The 23,810-nt window shown below is 38.8% G+C and overlaps 1 protein-coding gene across 7 annotated transcripts in view; it reads right to left on the minus strand.

Moving 5' to 3' along the window:
* The window catches only part of MLIP (muscular LMNA interacting protein), a 107,586-nt gene that overhangs the window by 19,389 nt on the left and 64,387 nt on the right, over positions 1–23,810 (minus strand). For 5 of the 7 annotated variants that reach the window (XM_065833901.2, XM_065833900.2, XM_071806982.1 and 2 more), the window contains 7 exons: positions 19,932–19,997; positions 19,766–19,849; positions 19,611–19,670; positions 18,278–18,322; positions 15,446–15,490; positions 6,879–7,004; positions 1,732–1,920 (listed from right to left, as the gene is read on the minus strand). In XM_065833901.2, the coding sequence (XP_065689973.2) occupies positions 1,732–1,920; positions 6,879–7,004; positions 15,446–15,490; positions 18,278–18,322; positions 19,611–19,670; positions 19,766–19,849; positions 19,932–19,997 (615 nt within the window). Of the gene's footprint in view, positions 1–1,731; positions 1,921–6,878; positions 7,005–15,445; positions 15,491–18,277; positions 18,323–19,610; positions 19,671–19,765; positions 19,850–19,931; positions 19,998–23,810 lie in introns of those variants that run through there. The other 2 variants (XM_071806983.1, XR_011738489.1) reach the window with 2 other exon arrangements.

A 23,810-nucleotide genomic window follows, 5' to 3' on the forward strand; every position in this document is an offset into this window, starting at 1 on the left:
TTTATCAGTTTGCAAAGCTCACAAACGTGACAAAAGTTCCCTGACATATAAAGTTGTGGGTGAAGAGGCCTCGTAATCAACACTGTATGAGTGGAATGAAAATATTCAGGCTGGGCTGTCCTATGGCCTTTGCATTCAGGAGGAGAGTTTAGGGTGCACAGTGCTATGGGAAGTCAGAACAGCAGCAAAATTTCCCTATTTCAGCAATTATTCAGCAGGAATATCCCTTTTTGAGAAAATAGCTAATATGATATACCAACAAACTATCTTCAGACAACTTTTCCCTGCCTTATTCATTTTCTTATACAAATTTCTTAGTTTCTAGCAGTGTTTTCATTAGCAACAGCATGTATCCATTTTCAATATAAAAACTGACTTCAGTGGTCACATGAACTGTTTGTTTGTTCATGTGAATGTGCTGCAATGAACCAGGAAACCTATCAAAAAATACTCTAAAAAATCATTGCTGCCTAAATAAATGTGTCAGCTTGGTTTAGTAAAAACTGAAACAGAACAAAACCCTGTCTAGCAGATGTGAAAAGGTACTAAAAGACAGAATGGAAGGCAGGGTTTAGTTTGAATTAGTTAGTCCATCCTAACAAGTGAGTAAAATAGTAAATTCTATAAATCCTACAGGACAGAATGGCCAACTTCAGACAATATTGACACTGTTGTCATTGCCTGTTAACCTAAATTATGTTTCTAGATAGGGAGATAAAAGTGATTCCAGGCATTTCTTCGGAGTCTGACCACTGACCAACATCTGCAGAGACGATGCTTCTCTCCAGAGTAGTCTTGGCTCCCAATGTGCCTGAAACTAGTAATGCATATTTCCCCCTGGTGCTTCCCCTCATGAAGAAACTGCAACAGACCCTAAAGAAACAGCACCTAATGCCCATGTTTTAACCTCTTGCATCCCAAATCAAGTACACTGTACATCTCAGAGTAAGATTATCTCTCCTGGCATCAAGGTTTCAGCATTTGCAGCCAAATTCTGTGTTAGAAAAAGAGGACATGGGAGGGATGCATCTAAGTGGTTCAAACAGCATCTTCTATGGACTTCCACAACTGATGCTTTTTTAACAGCAGAAAGGGGCTCTCTTGAGGTATGGTAGATACCTTGTGCTGGCTACTCTTCAAAAAGAGTAATGAAGACTTAGGGCCCCGTTTTCATCTCAACAAAGCTCATTACCAGCCCTGTCACCTGTCACATTTGACTACAGAGATTTTATCTAACTTTTTCACCGCCATTTCAAAAAGGACACTGATGCCAGCAAGGGTGCAATTCCCTTTGCTTTGGCAAGAGACAACTGCTTGCCAGCATGACAAATGTCTCTCGAAACGCCTATATTTCTTTCATGTTAACCTCCCTTTCCTCAGTTCCCAAGGAAAAAGAACTAGCCCATTACTTTAGTTTGGGTAAATGTTAAAAGTAATCTGAGAATGACGAATAAAATAGATAATTCCTCCCTTAGAGAACAAATGGTTTGAATGAAGACTGGTGTGACCCTTGTCCTAGCTGGTCTGGAGGTAGCAAGCCCTGACATGAACTATGCCAAGGGAAGGAAAAGCAATATCTCCAGGGACATTGGAGATATATGGTCTTGTCTAAGATGCATCTCCCAGAGCACCCACTGGCACTGAATCCTAATGACTCAGCTGAATTTAGCCTAGAGTTAAAAGGATTAAAGCCTGAGAAAGCTCTTGAATCACACCACACTCGATGCTCACCTTATTGTACAAAGAGTTGTGGCTGTAAGGGCTATAAGGATTCTCGTGAAAATCACACACGATGGAAGACAAGTGGCTGAAAGGTCCGGGGTTTAGATAGTCAGTGAGAGAGACGGACGAAGGACGCAAAGGGGACTTAGTTGGAGGGATCATTTTAGTTGGATGCAGAGGGTGTGGGAGACCAGTCTCCTATGGGGGGAAAAAAAAAAAGGCAAACAGAAAGAGATTAATGCATGAGAAAAAGCAGCTTTGGACAGAAAGCAGAGTGCTTGTCTTACACCTTTTTTTTTTACATTTCAAAGGGTTTGATGGTTAACTAGGAAAGATACCCTACCTTCATGCCAAGGCAATTGCTTTACACTAAGCACTTTCATCAGCATGAAAGTACGCACACAAACATCTGCTGTAGGATGCACTGGGTTCCAGTGCATCTTCCTCCTGCAGCTCAACTCACATTCTCACGACAGCAAAAGCCCAGAAGGATCTTGTGCTAGGATGAAATGGTCATGTTTTCTGAGAGGGTGAATTGGAAGCAAAACCAATATACAAATAGTGTCTGAGAGGTACAAAAGAAAGTCTGCCTTATCTATGCACTAGTAGGACCGCTTCAGACTTTTTAACAAGACTCTAACAAGCCGTTAAGAGTTAAACCAGTGAAGGTGAACACAATATATTTCACTACTGCAAACCGTCAGCAGTTAATAGTGTTTCAAGTTAACCACAAACAAACAAGCAAACAAACAAAAATACAACAACAAAAAAAATTCCATATGTGCTTTTTGCAGCTAAAGGAAAAAATCTTGTTAAAAAAAAAAATAAATAAAATACTTGAGCTAGAGTCAAGGAGACATACCCAGCTTTTGCCACAAACCTCGTGCTTGAGTTTTGCCAAGGCTGTTAACACCATACACCCTGAATTCTCACTGTCTTGGCTGGCTGAGTCTAGACCAGAAACTCCCCTGTATGCTGTGTCTTTTAGCTCAAGACCGAGAAAATTTGTGACAAGAGCTGCGATTAGTTCCAGCAGAAGTTAATGTCCTGCTCACCAAAAGGGTGAGCGGGAGCAAAGGAGCAGATCAGAGCCTGGCAGTGGTGAGAGCAGCTGGAAGGGGACCAGGCAACAGCCGCTTCACACTGACCTTGCTTCTTTCCATTCCTCCTCCAAGGCACCATCCCTACCTCTATTCATGATAAACCTGGGCAAAGTGGACTCACAGCTTCATGCCAAGTATAACTAATATCCATATAGTTTATCCTCATCTTGTTCTTCCATTGTTCAAAGTGGTTTGGTTTTTTTTCATGACAAAGAGCCTATGTACATGCTTATTAATAACTGTTTGTAAACACGTAAGTTCTCCAACTTCGTTATGAGTTTTCTTATTACTGTGTAAAAAAATGCCCCACTTTTTCCCTAAAAAAGTTCTATTTCCTCAGTTTTAATTGAAAATTTTCATGAAGCCATCACATTACCACTGCTCATGAGTTACATATGTTATATTTTCAGTATGTTTTGTGGTGCTCTTTTGAACAAATAGGAGCACAGTTGCAAAATTCCTGAAACTTCACTGAAATGTACTAGGAAAAGGAAAAAAAATCTTTCTTATGATGGGGAAATTTCCTTCTCCAGTAAGGCTATCTAAAAATGTGGGAAGCTTAATTCTGTCAGACTGGAACCTCAGAAATACTACAGACTGTCTGTAACAAATGTTTGATGGAGAGTTATCCACTGAAGAGCCAAAAAATGGATAGCATAAACTAATCTAAGAAAATGCCAAAATAATAAAATGGGATTTTTCCCTGGTTTGTAAATTTTATTGGCAAAACAATGTCAATCTATATATAGCATACTCAAAACACAGATAAAAAAGAGCTGAGCTACATAATTTTCAGATGGTCTTTACTAATTTATGAATCTCTTTTTGTCTCTTGGCCTAGGAAAATAATGACATACCATTTCAAGGTTGCTAACATCAAAGTTCATTCAAAGTAAAACAATATATTAGTATTTTCTCACTTCCAACACTATAATTCAACACACGCAGTGCAATAAGATATATAAATTAATAATTAAAAATATTTCTTTGAACTATGTGCATGACAACAGCTGCCTGTTAAAACAGCCTTTTCCACAAAGGGATATTGCTTTAATGAAGCAAAAAACAAACAAAATACTCTCTGTTGCGAACAAAAAAAAAAAAAAAAGTGTGCTCAACACAAGGACATGAGCTTGAAGGTCAGCAGTTATGGCTGGCTGCATCATTATGTCTCAAACTGAATGTCACCCACATAGTCACGAGTGCCCAGTGTCACAGTGGGAGGTTTGGCAGGGAGGGGAGGTACTGCAGAAGTCTAAGAAAAATCAAAAGAGAGACATTAATAAAGCTGATGCCACCTGGAACCTCATTTGCTCTGTACCAGGCTTGAAGATGCAGTCTGAAAAGGTCTGTCCTTTCAAGATGGGCTGGGTGAAGGAGGAACAGCAACATTACCCAGGGAGGGTGTTGCTGGCAATGGTATTAGAAAGAAAGGAAAATGCAGAAGGAGGAAGAGAACAGAAACGTGAGAGCTGAACCTCCCAGCAGGACTTGGAAAATCTCCAAAGAAAATCAGGGAAAATCAGCAACACTATAAACAGTTCTGCCCTTCAGTCACAGTAGATGCCTGCTAAGTTCTTATTTGAGGACAAGTGGACTAGCATCAGCTCTTCTGCAGAAAGCCTAGCTGCTAGTCTCTTAGTTTTAATTCACAGCTCTCATATCCCATGAAAGCAACCAATTTATCTGATTTAGGGGTAATATTTGTGGGAACACCTCCCACTCTTAGGAAGCCAACTGCTGTGCAGCCAAAAATGCCAACTACTGAGAGAGGGTGAAGAGGGAGGATGAGTGTCCTTACAGATTAACAACCCTGTGGTAGGGACAACCACTGCAATTTTCAAGCTGTTGTCTGACCAGTGAGCCTGATTCCACAGGCAGAGCCACAGCACATTTACAGACACTAAAATCCCTCAGGAGAGTTTCACAGTTACTGTAAGATTGCAAACATCCTCATGTGGTCACTCAAGTCTCCTCCACTCGCAAGGGACTTACATCAGTCCCATAACCTACTTTGAGAGGCAAAAGCTGAAATCATAAGCATACGCTGTCATGTTCAGTAGTTTGCTGTTTTCCACAGATATGGCTATTATCATGCTATCAATTGTTGTATTAGACCACCAGTAGAATCATATAGCCATTTCTCACACAAAAACAAACAAACAAACAAACAATTTAAGTCAGTGAATCCATCCAACTACAGGTCAAAGTACTTCCTTTTTCAGAACAAAGATGTCCTGATAGAGATCTCCCAAAATAGCAAGTATTTTACAGCAACCTCTGGTATTTCCTAGGTTAGGATAAAATACTTATTTATTAGTATTTTACAGAATATGACATTGATCTTTAAATAAAAGAAGCAAAACTGAGCACACTCATTGTGAATTTAACTTTTCCATCTATCAAATTCAGTTTACTATTTGTTTAGTTTAATACATAGCTTTTATATTAAATAATTTTGGCTTCGATTATGACAACCACATTTATTCATGGACTTATTAGGTCCTCAGTCCTTCAGTAATATGCATCATGAGTAATATATAAGGTAGTAACATAAGTAATATATAATGTGTAAGTTGACTGGTTTTTACAATTATCTCAAAATGTCAGAAAGCTTCAAAGTATGGCAATAACCCCAGGTTTGTATTTGCCAAAAAAAATACAAAGTTTGGTGATTGCATCATTCCTTCATTAGCAAAACTACAGCCAGCAGAATCAGTGCCCAGACCTGTTGAAAGAGGTATGAGCTGCCCCTGCCTTTGCAGAGAGGCCCCGCCGAGGTGGCCTTGACCAGAAACTCTGCAGCAGCAGCTCAAAGTCAGTTCTCCTCGTCTTTCATCCCAGGCAAATGGCAGCACAGTGCCTTGGCATCAGAAGCTTGTCAGGAAGTTACAGCATGAAAAACTCATTATGAACTCACTTGTGGCCTCTGAAGTAAAATATTCATAGTCAACTTCAAAAGTTCAGAGACAAATTGTAAATTATCACTTTTATTCATTTTTTCTTATGTTTTACAGAAAGTGTACATTCTATAGAAACCTAGAGAATGAGAAAACTTCTGATGCCACCCATATGTGTTGCTGAAATCCACTAATAGTACAAATACATCTTCCTCTGGTTGTAATTCTGTAGTACTCTTAAGAAACACTGGCTATGCCCTACAGCAAGTTAGAGATATGGGGAAGAACGGAAAGAACTAAAATGAAAATCTTCAAAAAAAATCAGTTAAAAAAAGGAAAAAGAGAGGACTGCCATTGCTAAAGTCTCTCTCTAATTTGAGAGGGGCACAGAAGTAAAAGAAAACCAATTAGTAAGGTATTTCATTCACATCATGTCTGACATGAGGACTATTAGCTTCATTTTACTACCCTCCAGCTGGAAGATTCCAAACATACTGGATAGGTTAATAATAAGCTCCTACAAGGGTACTCAGATTACGTATCCCAGTTAAGGTTTAATTCACGATAACACACACAAGCACACTCTGGCAGAACCATTTATCTGGGGTTTGAGATAATGTCCCACACAAGCCTGCAAAGCTCAAGATGTATTTCTTCAAAGTGATCCTATGGCTTTATGCATAGCTCTGTGGGAGAAGACAGCACTTCGGCTGCCCCATGGGCTGCCCATTAATGCCCCTCCCATGTGGCAGAAGAGCTGTCCCCTCAAGCTGTGGAGGCACCTGAATACGGACCTGGGGGAGCTACACACTGGGGAGTGACAGGGAAAATCACTGTAGTCCTCTGCAGTCTCCCTTGGGGAGGCAAGAGTGAACCTTGCCCAGTCCTTGCAGTCCTGATTTCTTTTTAGAGAGGATTCAGGTCTGGACCCCAAATGGAGGAAGCACTTTCTAGTAGATCTGATGCAAACACCTGCTTGACAGGAGAACACAGGATTTCTACTTTCTTTTGGACAGTGTTTCCTACATACATCATTAAAAGGTCCTCTCCTCAACTTACAGATTTTTAGATCTCCAAAAAACATGCCCCTGTAGAAAACCCAGCTGCCCATCTAGTTGAGGCTAAAAAATACTTTAGAGTGAGAGTTACTCACCTGCTCAGTATCTTGATCTCTGATTTCTTCAAGGTACTTTTTAAAAGGATTGGGTTGGTAGGGCTCCTCCTTTTGCTGTGCACTCTTCGCTTTCACCAGCACAGGACGAATGACACCAGGTTTTGTCTTGACCCATAGCACACCCAGGAGAAAGAGATGAAAGAAAAATAAAATACTTTATAATTTACAGAATATTTATTAGACAAGTCAATTCCAGTGGGGCTACACTGACTAGATTTTTTAAAAAAATTATTAATAACGCTTCACCACCAAAATTATTCATGCTGCCTGGCCTACTTTTAATAAAGATTGCAAACAAAAATGGTAAGAGCTGTTTTTATGCACAGAACCTCATCACTGACATTTATTTGTTATTAACACAAAAATAGATGCTGGGGTGTCAGACTATGGTTTGTGGGATTTGCTGGCTGTCTTTGCTAGCTGTTCAGCTGCATCTTGATAAGAACATGAAGTCACTCTTTATGCACAGACACATGTCTGCTTTCACACTGCAAAATCCTTCCCGGGATCCTCAAAACAGTAACTGTGAAACAAGGAAAGGCAACATGTGATGCTGTTAACTTAGACCCAGGCAACAACACATTAGAGGAAAGTACTTCTGGGGAAAAATGCCAGTGATTACATGTTGGATTTTGACAGTGTCTTTAAGGGTTCACTTGGCAAAGTACAGTTTTGGATAATTTAATCATCATGGATGTGTGATACCTCCCATTTCAGACAAATTGGATTATTTAATCAAGAAAAAATGTCTTGGTTAGCTACCAGCCAACCAAATAATTGACTATTAATTTGTCAGTTTAGCAGATCTGTGATTTTCAGAATTCTTATAGTAAAGTCTGACATGACGGATTGTGGCATGAACTCTAGACAGAGGCTAGGAGATAATTTTAAAATAGACAACTTGTTCAGTAAGCAAAAGAAGAAGAAAAGTGTATATTCTCATTGGAACTGGGTAAGTACTGAAGTCCTGGAGGGGTCTGCAATTGGATTCAAACTTTGAAATAAGTCAATTATATTCTTCCCTGTTACAGCTACCCCAAAGCAAATGGGCAGTCATTGTCACAACTGGTACAGACAACAACAGCACTGCTGCTGAGCTGCTCCTGGGGGTGCAGCCCAGAGGGGCAGCGTGCCCAGCCAGGACTGAGAAATAGGTGCTGTCACAGCTCACCAGCCTCAGTACCCAGAAGGGTATAAAAATTCAGAGAATAAACTTGATTCACCACTAGATTTATTTATAAGATTTAGACTGTGTACATTTAATAACACTGTGCTGCCTGTTTACAAGAGCAGTACACTTAAGCAGTCTTTCTGGAAAAGACAGAGCAGCTTACTGTGAAAGTAAGCTTAAAATGATGCAGCTGAGATTGCTGTTTACATTTTCATGTCAACTAAAAATAAAATCAGCAAGCATCCAGCAAGGACAGGGCAAGATGGGTGCCCATCAGAGGGGAGGGTGCAGGGGGCAGGAGATATTCCCATGTCTTGTCCAGGAAAGGACAGAGCAGTGCCCAGGGGCTGAGGTGGAGGTGGCAGACACAGGGAAGGAGCACGAAGTGCCTGGGAAGAGCAAGGCCAAGGCAGCAAAACATCTTCCCTCAGCTTTGTGTTTTATCCCCTCCCTCCTTTCCATAGGTCAGGGCCCGTTCGTCTGCTTCATCAAATAAGAAAAAATATATTCAACTGAAAGCAAAAAATCAGCCATGAGGTGATATTAATTTTTTTTTAAAGAGTAATAACTGCTAAGTTGCAGTAAAAACTTTTTCATTACAAAGGTCAAGTTAGTGAAAGTTGCAGTGTTCATTTAATAAATTTATAGTCCACAGTTCATTATTATTTCATTTAGGATCCACCTTAAAATACTTATCTTCCTCTATGAGATTTCTGAGAAGAGTTTGTAAAAGTGAAAGACTCCTGGCTTTCAACAGCAAGGTAAATACAAAAATAAAGCCACAGTTGTTATCAAGTCATCATTATGCAAATAAAGGACCTGTGGCCTTCTAGCACTCCTCCATACCATGTAACCATGCTATTAAAAGACAATTGAGGTACCTGAAATCATCAAGGATACGCTATGCCTTATGTAAGAAGCCTCTTTCAAAAGCACACTGTGGAAATGCTTTTAAGGAAGCTTTTTCTAAACAACATCATGTACTCAAGTGCTAACTGAGTCATATGTTTATGTCTGACTCCGCTAACAGAGTGGCAGATATCAGCCAGCAACCAGGATTTGAAATACTTTATTAGCTCCCTGACAGGCAATATAAAATCTTTGATCCAAAACTAAAAACTTGAACTCTTCCTTTGATAGCAGGTGGCACAACTGACACTGCTGAGAAACAAGCTAAGACTTAGTTTTCCCAATGAAAGTGTTCATTTTCCCACAATAGCACTGAAAAATGTTATGGTAGCCATGGGCTATCATCATATAGCTACGGCCCTATTAGCAAATTATACGGGGTCAAGACACAAGCTCCAGAGCTGACTCACAATCAATTGTATGGATCCAGTGTCAGGATGCTCCCTGGCATGGTTTCGGCCCGAGTCAGCAAGCACACAATCAGAAATAGGAGAACAGGCTGGGCCAGGGTGCCTCTCAGTAGATGGTATGGACATAGCCACTCTTCTTCAGGGGCAGCAGGTGTTTTGACTGATGGAAATGAGGCTTGCATGATATTTGCCTCAAAAGCCAGACGACTGAACTGTTATTATGATACTGGTTGTCCCTGAGATCTTGTTGAAACTGGTGAGCTAGGTCCCAGTTGCAATCCTGTTCCTCTCAACAGAGGCCTAAAATCCTCTGAGTCCATTTTTTCTCCTGTCCAAGTCACTGTCACTTCCTCTTATCCAGAGTACTCAGAGATCCCCAAACTATGTATGGCCAGACCTTTATTTGATACCTAGCAATGACAGCAACCACTCTTTGCAATGTTCTGTATCACTACACAGACATTAAGTCATTCTGGATACCTGAACAGCTTTCCTGTAAGCCAGAAAGTTGCCTCTGAATGTTTAACAAAGACTTGGCTTTTTCAATATGTTATTGACGCCATGCTGTTTCTAAGCAGTCTGCCTCTGAGATAATCAGGCAAATGACTAACAAAAATATGACATGATTAGATAAAAATATACAACAAAACAGGAGAGCTAGCCTTGGGATAGAAGAGCTAGCTGCCTTCTTTCTTTCCTTTCTGCTCTGAGTCCATCAGACCTCACTTGATGAATAGCAAGCAATGAGTTTTCTGCCTGGATAGCCTTTATATCCAACTTTTCTGTACAAACAGTCTCCTGCGGTCTTTGAAGACTTCTGCTTCAAATGGGGTAACTAAAGAATTCCCTCATAGAGAGAAACCATTCCTGGTCCTTTCCAATAAACTCATCAGTTTTGGGGAAAGGGACCCTGAGGCAGATGGGGCAAGTTTGCAGCACAGCCCAGCCCAGCCAATGCAGTCACCTTCTGTCAGCACTGAGAAGCCAGAGTCACCTAAAGAGACTCTAAATGGCGGAAAGCACCTGCTTTCAGATAGTGAGGAACTGGTTCCCTTGTCATGAAGAAGCAGTGCAGTTTCCACTGTCAGCAAAAAGATGCTTTTGCCCTAATAATACAAGCATAGAGCATTTGTCTAGTTGAACTGTGAATTACCCTAAAATATTGCCCTTCTATTTATTTTCTGCCACAAATTAGTCTTCACAAATGGAAATGTGTTGCTGAACATATTAGTTTATTTTCCCTTATAGAGGCCTTACAGTTGGAAAAACGCAATAAATTATTCCAGGCAGCATATCAGTCTACAATGAAGATCTTCTTTTGTACATTTGAAGGTGTGGAGGCATATAGCTGTGGTTAAGAGGATTTCCTCTTCCTCCAGCTAAATAGTAAATCACTGAACTTGCTGAAAAGCCTAGAAAGGAAAGATGATTATTTTCTCCATCTCCATGCTGAAGCAGCAGCAGGTCTTGCATCAGAGCACAGAGAACAATAACAGTGACCTGTTTGAAATTCAAGTTGTCTTTTGTTCACACTGAAATATTCACATTTCAGGAAAGATCTGAATTTTCAATCACATGTCTGATATTACGATATTATGATTTCCACTGGCTCTGTGCTAAACTAAGCCAAGACTAAAATGAATGTATTTAGTCCTTTTCCATTCAACTCACAGTACAAGGATGTGTCTTTTTCACAACAGCTGGATAAAAGGGACAGACCCACAGTGAGAGCAATGTGGAGGAGGCACTCACCTCTGATGCTGTTCTGGGGCCAGCAGAGGAGCAAGGTTGCAAGTTTGGGAGCAGAAAAGGGAGTAGGTTTGCCCAGGCACTGCTTGATGCCCAGGCTGGTGGCAGGGAGGGGAGTAAGACCAAGCCCTTAGCACTGGCGCTGCTTTCTGCTTCCCTCTCTGCATCCTTCTCTTTCTTCAAGCAACTCTTTCAGCGCATTTCATTCACATTTTCCTCAGCAGCACTGCAATTTGGTGCTTCAGAAATTATGGGCATAGAGCCCTGGGAAGGACTGTCTTCCAGAAGCCAATCATTAGTACTCAAAGGCCATGAAATCATTTTGGGTTGACAGATATACCCACAACCCCTGATTTAATATTTGACCTGACAACTGTGCTATATTGGATGCCATTCTGACCTGAAATGGGTCTTAAAAGATGCTGAATTTACTACTACTTAAATCAATCACGCTGTAATTCTTGAGGTGTCATATTCTCAATCATGGTTTAATTTATTTCATAGAGCCTTGGGCTCAACAGCATTAAATGTGGGAAATACAGGAACCTCAGTAATATGTTGGCTTTAAAATTAATGAATCAGAGAAAAAAATAATTGAAGCTGCCAAGTCACAACAAAAACATTCTGGAACAAGAAAGCTGCAAAAATATGTCTAGATATTAATCAGAACACTCCAGTTTCAACTCCTGGCCTAGACCATGAGGATTGTTATCTGTTTTTCTCTAATGCTTTTCTTTCTTCAGATGCTTGAACTCATCTTCTGTCTAGCCTTGAGTTCCTACAACTCCTGTCCACAGTCCTTTTCACACAACAAACTGCACTGTGTTGTTTCTATCACTTAAATTTGCTCACAAAATACAGAATTATCATTATGTATTTGTTCTAATCTATGAGTCCCTTCCCACTCTTTTCTTACTATCTTTTGATAAATCCTTCCACCTGAAAACCATGAATTACTGTTGCAACATCAAAATGTGTGAACCAAATGAACTTAGGAAAATGCTACCAAGTTAAGTAAGACCGGTCCCATGTGAATTTTGCCGTATTTGCTTATCGTTAATGATAATGGCAACATTGTGTGTGGTATTGGTGTGCTGGGTATGGCTTTGCACTTTGTTATCACGAGTTATTCATAGCCATCTTTTGAAAGAGTAGAAAATCTGTTGATGAGAGTCACAGTGGCATGCCCAATGCTTTACCTGTCCATTGGATAAAAGTCACATAGTTGAGAGGTATAGAGACAACATATCTGGTCACCATAAATAATCAGCCTCGTATAGTTAGTCAGAGATGCCACAAGAGAAAAAGTAATTAGCTGATCATAAATCCTGCAAAATTGCTAAGTCAAAATGTTACTACTGAAGAATTATTCATGAATAGAGATCACAGCGTGCTCAGAGACACTCTTGCTGTAGGAACAAAAACATGCAAAAGAATTCCACTGTTGTGAATGCAACTTAAAACAAGTGAAATAAAACAGATAGTTAAATAATTAAAGTAGCGATAAAAAAGAGGAAAAAAATCAAAGGAGCTACCAGACAGATGAAATGGTTATAAGTGACCCGAATACTGCTTAAGACAGTAACATTTCAGAAAAGCTGTGCATCAGCTTATAAAAATGATTTAAGAGATCAATAAATTCTGTGATGTTCAAAGAACAGTGCAAAGGCGTGGGGAAAAAAAAAAAAAAAAAAGAAAAAAAAAAGAAAAAAAAAAGAATAAGGAAGAAAAGTCTCCAAAGACACAAATTCCTATTCAAATATCACATAGAGGAAAAAAAAATCTAGCCCACAATATAAAAATGTCAAGGAAAACTTTGACAAGAATAAATTTGCTAAATCCCCTTACAACTAGAAGTCTATGAAACCACTGGATATATCCAAGACATGAAAGAGATGCATGAAGAAGAGACCAGGGCTGAAAATTAATTCCTCACTTCAGCTTTACTTACAGGAAGACTGAGGGCAGTTCTAAGTCCAGCAAAGGAACAATCTGGAGGAACTTTCTCGAGTTCAGTGTTAACAAGACAGGTTTGAGAATAAAACAATAGAATGAGCAGATGAAGTGCAAGGAGTAAATAAAAGTATAAAGCAATTCCAGCATGAAATTGCCACACTATGAAATGTGGTATTTAATTTATTTCTTCTGACATGACCAGCACCAGAAGAATGAGAAGTGACCAACTATGGGGCAGGTTTTACTACAGGATCCTAAAGGGCACCAGGAATCACAAATCACCATGTGTCACATTTCAAACTGTGCAAAGTAGTAGGAAAAGATATACTAAAGAACAGAATTAGTATATACACAGACAAATAATAGGGAATGGCTTTTGAAAGGGCCTGATAAATCTTCTACAGTTATTTAAGAGTCAAGGATGCAAGAAAACTGACTGAAACAGCAGATGAAGGTTACGTTTAAACTAGCAATATGAGAATCTTTTGGCATCTAGGAGCACTCATTAGATGAAACCAAGTAGGAATAAACAGACCATCTTACATGAGGCTCAGTGTTTGGATTTTTTCTTCCCACCAGCTCCCTAAATGCATGACTAGGGATAATGAAATGAGGCTTCATCACAGATTATAAAGTTCAGTGGACATGCAGGCCTGCTGCACATGGATTTCCAAAGACCTTTGGTGAAGGTCTTTCAGCAGGGTCTACTAAGGAAATGAAACTGCTACAGAGTAAAAGTGAATATTTCTTACGGACTAGTTAATAGATAGGAAGGAAAAGGTCGGAAAGAATGTTCAAATTTCGCAGTGGACAAAGTCACAGAGTTCCTCAGAGGTGTGCTCTTCAATACAGGCTTTGAATTATGGATTTTCATCAACTAGAAAAAAGTGGCTAGTAAAGTGACAAAGTTTGCTGGTAATACTGAATCATTCAGGGTAGTAAAAACAAAATATCAGTGCGAAGAGTTGCAGATAGATCTTACAATACTGAGTGAATGAATTATAAAAAGGCAGATGAGACTTAAATTAATTCAACATTGATACATTTCACAGAGAAAAACTAAGCTGCATCCTAGGTTTATTCGTGCAGTGTTGAACCAGTTAGCTCAGACACTACTTCTCACTACTCAGGAAATGTATCTTGGATTTATTGCACACCATTATTTACAAACATTGGCTTACTGCTCAAGACAAGAACTAAATAAACTACTAGGAATTGCTAAGAAAGGAATAGAAATAACAATAAAGAACCTTATTGCATCATCATGTGAATACAAAGTGCCGTGTTAAGAGCTAGACAAGAGCAGTTTGTGGTTTTAGTCTCCTAATCTCAAACCAAAAACCTAAGAAAGATATAGTAAAGGGCAACAAGGTTCCATAAAGATATGGGATGATATCCATACTTCTCAAAGACTGAGTAAGCAATTTTGACTTTTCTATATGAAAAAGAGTGGACTGATAGGGTATTACAGTTAATATCCAGAAAATCTTTAGTATTATTTAGAAAGTGAAGAAAGAAAAATTATTTACTGTTTCAGTACAAGAACTGAGGTCAAGCATTAGGTTTAAAACAAGGAAATAAAGTACTATTTCACATGATGTATTATTTTAAAATAAACCCTGTTGCTACAGAATGTTATAGAGACCAAAGTATAACAAGATTCAAAAAGCAACTGGAAAAAAATAATGAAAAAGGAAGCGATAAAATTTTACTAAACATTAGAAATTGATTCAAGAAGTCCCTAAAGTTCCATTAGCTGAAATACAGTGGTGGAAATATCCACACCTCATTTTTTCCCTAAGTATTCACAAGTGGTCACTGACACCTGGACAGGCTCCATGACCTTTCTCCTGACTCTTCTTCAGAAAGTTTGACTCCAACAGCATCTAATTGTGGTCAGAGCTAAAATTAACATCTAACTCATAATCTCCCTTTCTTTATCTGCTTTTTACCCTTGTTTTTCGCTTGTTAAGCCATCTTTGATTTAAACCGGTGTGTAAGAAGAAAATAGATGCCAGAACATTTTTGGATATAAATAAAATCATAGAAATTGAAAGGGTCCAAGAACCAGCAATAGACTCTGTAGTAGTCATAATCTCAAGATTCAGCAAGACTGTAGTTTGTCATTTGGTCCATGCATTTACAAGTAGTGTCACAATTTACAGTTACTTAAACCAGCTGTGTATTCAGTACAGAAGGAAGCAATGTAGCTCTGTAGAAGCAATACAGCTTTGTAGGAGGATATTGACTGAAACTTCCTTCAGAGTCTAATAAAGTAAATAATAATTACTTTAGATTTTGTGCTTATGCAAATTTTGAAAAGCAGCATAACACAGCTGTGCATTACATACCAGCTGACTCTCTGTCATCACAGGTGCTGATTTGTAAAGGTTGGCCTGCAAAAAACATAAATATATACAGTATTACATACAATATCATACTTATTATAGTTATGACAGAAGAAAAATCCAAAAGGATAAGGTTTTTTACTGATGATGTTTCACTGTTTCACTGTTAATGGTTCCTGAATGACAGAATTATGCATTCTCATTCAACATTTCACTTGTATTTTTCTGAGGGCTGTTTTAGGAGAAGGAAAAAATATATGGACAGTAGTATGCTTAAGTACAGAAGCTTTTACCACTGATGCAGTGATGTTCAATTGGTAAGTTATAAGATTGTCTTTTCCATTTTGTCTCTAGGTATAATTAAATATGAATGCCTGTTGTTAAAGTTTTAGGGATACTTTTTTCTAAGTGCAACAACATTTCAATTTGCATCTTGATCTGATATTGAAACCCTGACATTTCTGAATCTGCTTGTATCAGTTAATTTGCAGCATCAATGTTATTAACACTAACAATTCTACGGGGAGATTAGTCCAACCTTCTCATCCTTCTGACTCCACATTATGAAAAACAGAACAATCCTACTCAAGTATTACAGTTTTTCTGAGTATACACTAAACAGCAGAAGCCTTGTTTTCAAGATACAGGGTAAATGTGCTAAATGCAAAGTGTTTGTATTTCTATGTGAAATAATCATGTGCCACATGTTTTTTTTGCCTACGCTGTGGCAAGGTTCAGGATTTCTGGTTATCAGCTACTTCAAACTCTGTAAGACTTCCTCTGGATAACACACTGATTCTGTACAGATAACATAACCTTCCTTGATGTATAATAGATGTGATTTGCAGGCCTTGAGACTCTAAAATGTGAATATTCTTCTGTATGGTGGTAAAAAGGGTACTAGATACAACGGTTAGATGCAATAGCTATAGTATAAGACTGCCATGACAGCCTGCAACCTCTGTAGAAAGACCACTACACTTGGATTTTTGTTGACTCAACTATTCCTTCTTACAGTTTCAAGTAGAAAAACAATTTCAGCACATTTGGAGGTGGAAGACCATATTCTTACCTTGTTCTTCCATGACAAAGACCTTGCAGAGGTTTGATCACAGGACTCCAGGTGTGGTCTCCCAAGTGTTAAACGGAGATGTTTAATGACTTACTGGACCTGTTGGTTCTACTCCTCTCTCAGTGGCGAGAACATCACCATGAGTCACGGTGGAGGACTGTGCTCCTCACTGAGAGCACTCACATCTTTGAACACAGCCTCTGGTGGAGGAAACCTTCCCACCCACAGAGCGACAGCTGTAGTTTAGCACTAAATCTACAAGAAGTACATTGTGTGCCACTGGCGGAGTAAACTAGAGGTTTTACTAGTGGTTACTTATACACTAGGAGCTCTCTTTCATGCTACAAAGCAAGTATGATGATCAGTCTCATGCTGAGCTTAGAGACACCAAGGCACTTCAGAACAATCTGCAGATACAAACTGCTGGAATTAAATTTTCTCACTTCAGTGATGCAATTGAAGAGTAAATCTCATTTCAAAGGAGTTACCTGAAATGTATATAAGCACAGCAGACCACAGATGAAGAAAAGCACTACTTATTAGTGCATGTCTGTGTGCATTTTTAGCTGCTTCACATTCCCTCATTTTTTCACTTCTCAGTTTCATGTCTATTCACAAACATATTTTTAAATATTTATTTGTTTCATTTATCTAGAAAGTTCCAGGGGAGACTGGTAAGGTAGGGTTTAGAAGGATGATTTTCTATGCTAGTAAAGAAAACCTAACTGTATCCATATGTATATAAGTTGCATTTCTGAATTTATGGTATTCGACAGTCATAATTCTAGGAGCTGGAGATCTGCACTGGAGTGATATTAAATATGCTCTATTCTCACAGACTGCCTCTGAAACACACTCTTCTGTTTCATTAAAAAGTTCTCTTCCAATTTCCTTTCTAGTTAGTATGAGCCAGCTCAATCTGTCAAGTAAAAATTACAGTATGCAATAAAATCTGCATGTCTCCACATTCAAGAAGTGAAATTGAATTGATCATTCAAGCATTCTGTTGGCATGAAACTGGAAGTCCTCTATTGCTTTGCCAGCACTGCTTTGATTTGAGGTTCAATAGAAATGCTGAATGATGAATAGTAAGCAGAGGTTTCTCACCACATGACTAGATGAGTTGTAAGTAAAATATGGAATCTAAAGTAACTGTGTGTGCTAGTAAGAATTCTAATGTTAATTTGGTTTAATGTTTCAATAATTGAACAGATTATTCAACATAGAGATTTTGTTTTTATGTTGGCACATGCATATATGTAACAAAACAGTTTCTATTAATCTAAGGGTTTTCAGCCAGCTCTACACCTTGGAAAGAAAAGTTTGGGTGAATCCCAAATTCTGATGGATAGGTAAGAACTAAAGGACTTCTAGCAAAGCAAATGCCCTACAGTGCAGACTGAATACAACCAAATGGACCCTTCAGCACCTCTAACAATCTGTTTGCCAAATACCTGAGCTCCTGCCCCATGTTCAAAGCAAACAACAACAAAGAAATATGTGAATAAATTAACATCACATTCACACAGGCAAAACTATCAGTAGACACTGCACTGAAGAGATTTTGGCCATGGTGGATTTACAGCAGGGGAAAGACATCCCAAGTCTCGATTAGCAGTTCTTTAACATACTTGTTTCTCTGTATTAATCAACCTCTTAAGTCATGAGTAGATGCCTGTGCAGACTCACTCAATATTCTAGCAAGAGCAAACCAATTAGACATTTCTTCATGCAAAATGTAGATTAGTTATAAAAGTACTTACATATCTGGTTTCACGTCCAGCTGATCTCTGCAGTGTTGTTGACACCTTGTACAAAATAAATAGATGTGTTAAGAGCAAATAGTTACTCTATGGAGTAACTCAAAGAGATTTTAATCATTGTGACAAGTTGTCAACTGCTTAAATTCAATTAAACTTCAGATTTCCAGAAAGATTCATGTGATACACGAGAATAAGGTACATTAAAGTTTTATTCATTGTGGAAAATATTATTTCATTTTTTTACTGCTCAAAATCAGTGTTACCACTTCTATTGAGGATGGCATTTAAATTATCTCTCAGAACTCTCATAACAAAATGCTTATTATTAGATAGCCATAGGTTTGGTTGCCCCATGAAATTTAAGTTTCATTTGCTCACAAAATAACCTGAAATGGCACCTTTCTGTGCTCACATTTGCAAGAAACTGCCTTCATCTGATTATGATTCTCTTTTACCTTATTTTAACCACTTTGTTCTCTCATTCTGAGGTGCTCACAGTCTTCAGCTGCTCAGGAATACTGGTTCTGTGTCCTATTTTTGCATGGTAGACTGGACATTGTGCAGGATATTTTTAATGTATTAACTTTTTGCTGTGTTCCTTTGCCAAATATCCTTTTCCTCCCATTTCCAGTTGGATTTCTGCCATTTTGACTTTCCTATAGCTACTACAAGCAACTTAAATTACCTGTAGCAGACAGAGTACAGGACCCTCTTCCCTTGGTTAGTCCACCTTGTGAACAAATCGAGAAGGCACATCATTATAACTTAGGGAAAACAGAAATTTAACTCCAGTATAGAAAGGTATCTGTGCCTCTCACTATCTGTTTCTGAGTCATCCAGGGCAAATGGATGTGGCAGACATCCCCCTTCTGTGATGGCCTACGGTTAGAAGGAAATCAGCACTTAAGAGTAAATCTACTGATTAATTAATTTATCCTGTTATTTGAAAATCAATAATGAACAAGAAAAAAGAATTCTGAAATTTGTTTCCAATCATTGAAGCTAGAAATATTGCCTCCTCTGTAGTAAGGGCACATAGATGGGACAAAATTTGGGAGATGGCCAGAGACTGTGCAATATGGAAGGCAAGATATGTCAGATTTCTTCCTTGTGAATGCTAGCCTTTGAAGCCTTAATAAACAGTTTTTCTTTTGTAATATAACTCCAGAACTACAGTTCTGTCCTTCCATGTCTTTTAAACTGCCAGGCATTTCTACTGAGACTGCATCTTTCAGCTGCAGCTCTCTGTTGCCATAGTCTCTACTGTGATTTTGCTTGACTTAATGTCTACCCAGAAAGAACCCTTGGTGTGTGAGTGGGCTTTCCCACCTACCTTGCCAACATCTGACTCTGTGCTCATCTGCAGAAAACTTGGAGAAGATTCGCATCGGCGCTGGAAAATTATTTTCAACAAAGAACAGAGTTATTAACGACTAGAGACAAAAAGAAAGGAAGATAAAAAGTCAATCCCACATACTGATGGGTTACCATAGTCAATGGATCCTGCAGCACTTGATCAATGACAGCACACAGCTCTTCTGTTTGTTGTCTGAGCTGGGCAGGGGAGCACATCTGAAAAACAAGGAGATATCATTCCATTAGCCTTTGCTTTTTGATTTCAAATAGAGATTTGAAAGAGATATAACAGTATTACCTCTGAATGGGTGTCCAAAGCAGTGCCTTCAGTCACACTAGCAGTCTTCGTTGGCTCTTCTAATGCCTGTAATTCAAAAAATTTCAGTGTGATACTGAGTTGAAAATTTTAAAAACGAAGCAAACATACACTTTTTTGCAATCCTGTGTTTCCAAATGTGGCACTTTTCATTTCACCGTGTCAAAATGGAAAAAGAAGGAATTACAAGCCTAGTAAGGTTCTTCAGGTTACGATCTTCTGATTCTGAATTGGAGGGAAAGGGGTTGCTGAGAGGCAGCTAGGTGAACTGTCTCTACTTTTAGAGATCAGAAACTACCAGGTTAAATTGTCTTCTCCTTCGGCAATGCCCCTGACTTCACAGTGGATATGGCCGTGTGCCATGGAGGCACCAGGGGCTGCCAGCCAGGTACCGTCAGGGCAAAACCACCAACTGTGAGCCGGCAGACAAGGAGGGGGTCCAATCATGTTGGAGGCACTTCTTTTTCCTCCAGTAGTTGTTTTCTTTAAAAGTGTCTCTTGTTTAAAGAGGACGGTGATTCCACATTGCAACAAAAACAGTGCTCACCATTTTTGGACCTTGGCCCTAAGTCAGAATTGTATAAAGTGAAACATGCACTAAATATATGTGAAACCACACAAAAACACGGCTGGTCTAAACAGGCATGCAATCTCTCCAAAACAAGCTTCTTGTGTTTGGCTATACCTCCTACTTTCCTACACTCATACTTGGAGCAGGCTTAAGAATATTGGTAATCAGTTGGCCGATCCCTGTGCTTTAGGAGGAAACTCACAAAACACTCTCAAAAGTCAAACTCCAGTGCTCAGTTCCCTTTTCATCTTTGTCCAGTCTGTGAGGCAAACTCTCGTTGCCATCACCCATTTTTGCTTTGAGGCAATTTTCAAATAGACTCAGTGCTGAGCCCAAAAATTACTCTGGAAGCCTGCTGATGTGTGAAGCTGGACTACGGGGAAGGCACCCACAGGGTTTGTGGATTTTTTATATAACATGTTATGTTTTACTGATATTTCCTTTTGCTAGTTATTCCAAAAAATAAATGATAATAAGAGGAGGGAAAAAAAAAAAAAAAAACACCACACACACAAAACCAAAACCAAACAAACAAACAAACCAACTAGAGTATTACAATAAAGCACTTTTTCATGCATGCGGGATTCTGTGGGAATGGACTTATCCCAGTGAGGCAGAGATCAGTAATAGAAAGCACAGGTGGAGCTAGGACAAAAATGGCAGAATCTTTAAAACAAAGAAAATAAGCACATCCTTAAGTAATTATTTATTAGTTTAGTTTTGCTGAGTACAGTTTGTTTTCTCTTGTTGCCCAGCTACTGGCAGCATATATCTCTGTAGACATAACTGAAAAGTTAATGACAATTAATTTTTAATATTATTTTAATATCGTCCACCGATCCTGCACAGAAGCACATTTGTGGAACACCACCTATTCTGTCAGGTAGCACAGTAAGCAAAAATTAAGAGCAGCTTCTTTCCAAACACATTTCTTCCCTCCCCTCCAGTGTTAGACAAACCTGTTGACCTTGAAGTAGTTGTAGTTCAAAAGGAAAAAATAAAGGAATTATTATTTCTGATACACAGAAATTAATGCAATCTTATCCCAAGACAAAAGACGGAAGATATATACGCTTTTTCATTTCTCCTATTTCATCAGCGTTACCCAGCTAAATTCTGAGATCAACAGACCATCCTGTAGAAGGGGAGGGCTCAGCAAAGGAGGGCTCAGCACTACACTGGAGTACTGTGGCCCTGGTTCAAGTTCAAGATTACATCCTCCCAGTAAACATAAAATGAAGTGATAAAATGAAGTAGAAGAGTCATTCCAGTATCTGTGGGGGCCAGGATTGCCAAAGCAGTCTGGTATACAGAGATAATGAGTCTTAATTCAAGCTGGGAAAAACAATATGTTTTAATCAGTCACGGGTTCAGAATGGAGAGATTGCTAAGTTTCTGAAGACCCCCAAGAAATCAGTAGGGTAATGAACATAATCAAGTTGTTGTTAAGAAAAAACACGTTTCTATTTCATATTCACTTCACCAGAGCAGTGGGAGAGGGTGAATGTAATCAAGAAACAACTACCCAAAAGCTACCAAGGAATCTTTCTAGGAGAACTACAACCACATCTGCAAGTGTCTGTTCAGAACCAAGACTCTGGATAATTGAAGTATTAAACATCTATCAGCTTCAGTAGAAATTGGGAACTCAACTATCTTTGCATTTTGTAGCCTTCATTGACTAAAGAACTCAAGTAAGCACAGCATTAAGACCTATGTGCTCTGTAGTCCCTCTGGGATACTGACATTGTGCAGGAACCATACTAGAGAAAACTGCAGCATTCTTTTCCCTTTTTGAACCTTTGAAGAAGGAAAATTTTAATCTTCAGAGTGATCCATGTAATTTCTTTCATTATTGCTCTCTCTCTCTCCTTTTTTTTTTTTTAATAATTTTATTTTAACAGTCCAAGTCCTCCAAAGAAAGAGAAAAACAAAGAGAACTACATTTAGGCATCCCTATCACCTCTGCAAATAGTTTCTGTAAGTGTGTTGTTAACTTTTGAAAATACAACTCAATCTTTTTTCCAGCAAAGCCTATTTTTTAACACAGAGAAAATTGTGAGATTAAGAAGTATGACTAGCTTTTTTGAACTCATTACTGAAGTTACCATGCAATAATGTTATGATTAATTTAAAGCGTACATTAGTGTTATCTACAGTGTTGCTGATTAGCGCTATCAACAGCATTCAAGCTTCACCTCCTATGCTGACAGTCTTACATCAAAAGTGGAACATTCCCATTTAGGCATTCAAAAATTTTTAATAGATATGAAAAACAATGGGGACCTTTGATTTAAAAGAAGAGTGCAATTTAGAGAGTGAAAATGTATTTGTGATGGAATTTAAATGTTCAAATGAAATAACCAGTTGCTAAACCACTAATTTTTTCCTTACAATATGCACCTTTGAGGGTGTGATGCATATATGCCATTAACGTCAGTGATGACTACAACCTTTCCCTCCTTTTTCCCTCAGGCTACCTGATTGCTAAAATTGTATCAGAGCTGAAAGGATACTGATAAATGGTCCAAACAGTACCTCCAATATTTTGTTAGAAGACTCAAAGGTCTTGGCAACATACAGGAAATATAGAACACTGTTTCACCCACCAATGAATCACCTCAATAGAGGGAGAAAACATGAATATTACAACCTGGATCTGACACAGCTTCCTTCTTACTGTGTTCTGAAGACCCTGTGCTGAATAAAAGCCGAGAAGTTTCTTCTTATTTGTCTTGTATATTTTCCCCACCAATATATTTTTCTAAGCCCTCAGCATATGCAAAAAAAAAAAAATATCTCTGTATAACAGAACTTCGTATACTATGAGTTTCTTCAATATATTCCTTGAAGATCCTGGGAGATGGTACTGAAATGACCTGACTGCCTTTCCTCTTTATTAATAATTAAAAACTGCCTTTGACAGAAGGAGGGAGCTTGTATCCTGCTCCTACATTGGCACGCTTGGTTATTGTTACAGATGAACTAGGTCTTTTATCACTCTGTGACTGCACAGATTGCATGGCTTGCAAGTTAATGCCCCAGAGGACAGCAGTGAGATCATCAAAAGGACTCCCCTTTCTTCTGAAAACGTGTGGTCAGATGGCTGACATTAACCCACTAGTTCACATCAGGAGTGCACCATGCTCAAAGTCACCTTCCTGGCTTGGTTTGCAGAGTAGTGTAATCTTAGAGAGCACAAACTGGATGATTTTGACACAAACATGTAGTCTCAGTGGAAGAAATCCACTCAGTAAGTGCACATCAGAAGAACTTGGGGAAAAATACGT

This window comes from Patagioenas fasciata, chromosome 3 (genome assembly GCF_037038585.1).
Source record: "Patagioenas fasciata isolate bPatFas1 chromosome 3, bPatFas1.hap1, whole genome shotgun sequence".
Taxonomy (NCBI): Eukaryota; Metazoa; Chordata; class Aves; order Columbiformes; family Columbidae; genus Patagioenas; species Patagioenas fasciata.